This window comes from Plasmodium fragile, assembly GCF_000956335.1.
Source record: "Plasmodium fragile strain nilgiri unplaced genomic scaffold supercont1.85, whole genome shotgun sequence".
Classification (NCBI taxonomy): Eukaryota; Apicomplexa; class Aconoidasida; order Haemosporida; family Plasmodiidae; genus Plasmodium; species Plasmodium fragile.
This window is the reverse complement of record NW_012192665.1, coordinates 59074-61267: the sequence shown is the minus strand read 5'-3', so window position 1 is coordinate 61267 and position 2194 is coordinate 59074. Positions and strand designations below refer to the sequence as shown.

The 2194-nt window shown below is 37.6% G+C and overlaps 1 protein-coding gene across 1 annotated transcript; it reads right to left on the bottom strand.

The window, feature by feature from the left end:
- Positions 1–1145: 1145 nt before the first annotated feature.
- Positions 1146–1877, bottom strand: AK88_04974 (uncharacterized protein; the record flags this gene model as incomplete). Its single annotated transcript, XM_012482578.1, has 1 exon — positions 1146–1877. One exon carries the CDS (start codon positions 1875–1877, stop codon positions 1146–1148), a length of 732 nt encoding a protein of 243 aa, XP_012338001.1.
- Between the last annotated feature and the right edge of the window lie 317 nt (positions 1878–2194).

Below are 2194 nucleotides of genomic sequence, written 5' to 3'. Positions count from 1 at the left end.
TTGTTTTTCGTTTTTTTTTTTTTTTTTTTTTTTTTTTTTTTTTTTTTTCTCCTACCAGGGACAGATGAACAGTGGACAGACCACCCATGGACGTACCAAGCCTAAGAACGTAGAACCCGTACAGTAGCAATAACACATCGGGGAAGAAAACCAAGTGCACGCTTTCACATCTATGCACAATTGCGTACATGCAGGTACTTACGCGTACATGCATGTATATATGCACACATGCACTTACATATGCGTACATGCATGTGCGCCTTTTTTTGTACCCACCCCGATTCTGAACCATTGGCTAAATATCACACAAAATGAGTACAGGTACTCCTTCATCAAAAAAAAAAAAAAAGTACACCCACATGTAGAATGTTCTCCCCTTAGTGTGCTGTACGCATTTTGTTTTTTTTTTTTCTCGAGGTAGCCAACCTACTTGTTATAGGTCACTCTTAATTGTTTAAAAAACATATATCATTTGTGTTAATAGTATTTTTTACCCACACCGTTCTTGTTAAAAGCGCCAAATTGAAATGCTAAATTAATAATGTTGTGAAGAGAAAGTTTTTTTTAAAAAAAACAAAATAAAAAAAAGTCATTACATGGCGAATTGGGTGTAAGGCCATGTGGCACCACGGTGCCGTGGGCTATGCGTAAGAACACCAAAAAAGTAGAAGAGAAGTGGAAAAAAAAAAAAATTGGTTAAAAAATTGTAAAAAAATTGTAAAAAAATTGTAAAAAAATGAATAAGCAAATTAATAAATGAAGAGAAAAAAAAAAAAAGAAAGAAAAACATTTTTCAACTTTAAAAATGCGTACGGAATGTGTAGAGCCCCCCTTTTTTTTTTTTTTTTTTTTCACATCCCGCCGTGGGCCCACACTTTGCTTTTGGCCAAGTGATTCCTTTAAGAAAACGGGCATGATGGCACCAAATGCGATTTAGGAGAAGGGAATACACACATACACCTGGAAATTTGTAAACATACATCTGTACTCAGGTATGCTTATTTATACATAAAGCGTGGCGGCATGTCCACACGCGAATGCCTACCTTGATGAGAAGGCGCATATACTCGCTATACTTAATGCGCTCGACAGTAGCTCACCAAAAGGGATCACAAAAAAAAAGAAAACATGAATAAAAAAAATAATTAACTAATTAACTGTTCTTCGCTGCGCATAGGGGGGCGCCTTCCCCCCTCCACTTCCAACGGCTTCTTCTTCGAAATGGAAAGGACCGTAATGAGAACAATCAAAACGATAAATATGAGGAGGGAAAGAAAGCGAACAAATCTATCGGTGACAGCTTCTTTGGCTATTTCCTTCAAAGTTTCCTTTGCACTTGAAACATTCGTATCTACATCATCCACTTTGTCTTTTACCCTTTTCAATTTTTCATTCTGTTCATTTAATTTGACTGCAGCATCTCTCGTTATCTGTTCAGATTCGTTTACCATCATTTTCATTCGAAGAATGGACTCCTCCGTTTGGTCTTGCATAAAGTCCCCTCTATTCTTCATATCCTTCGGGGTCACATACTGAACCCTATTTTGTTCTTTCATTCGATTGACTTCCTTCTGTGCATACAAAATTTTACTCTTAAGAAAGTCAAACTGTATGTTGAGGTCCTCCAGAATGGCCATTTTCCCTTTTATTTTTAATATATAATTATTTTGTTCTTCCTCAGGTAAATTACGCATTTCAATGAAATGAGCATCCTTGGCTGTCTTTATTCTTTCATTGAGGAAGTGAATGTCTTCTATACATTTTTTCGTACTCCTCTCATCATTTTGTTCCACTTCTTTTTTCAAATCGATTAATAATTTCCTGTAGTCCTCCAAAAGATTGTCAATTTCGTCTATGTAGAAAAATATTTCGCTCATTTTTTTTTTTTTTTTTTGGGGTTCTCTCGACAAAGGGATATCTTTTCTGGGTGGTGGTCCCTGCCAGTTGCGTTTTCACACACGCCCGTGAAGTCTCAAACGGCTACTCTGTCCTCTCTGTCCCCAAGCAACATTAATATAACTGGTTGTGGCATGTATGCTAGGCGAATCAGCCTTGTAAGACCTGCATATGGACGTGCTACTCTTCCTTGGGACCACTTTTTACCGTGTGCCCTTTCCATACGAAACTGCCTACGCCTGGCGCATTTTTTCGCCAATGTTTCACGCAGATGGAACAACTGCTAAAATGACCAAGC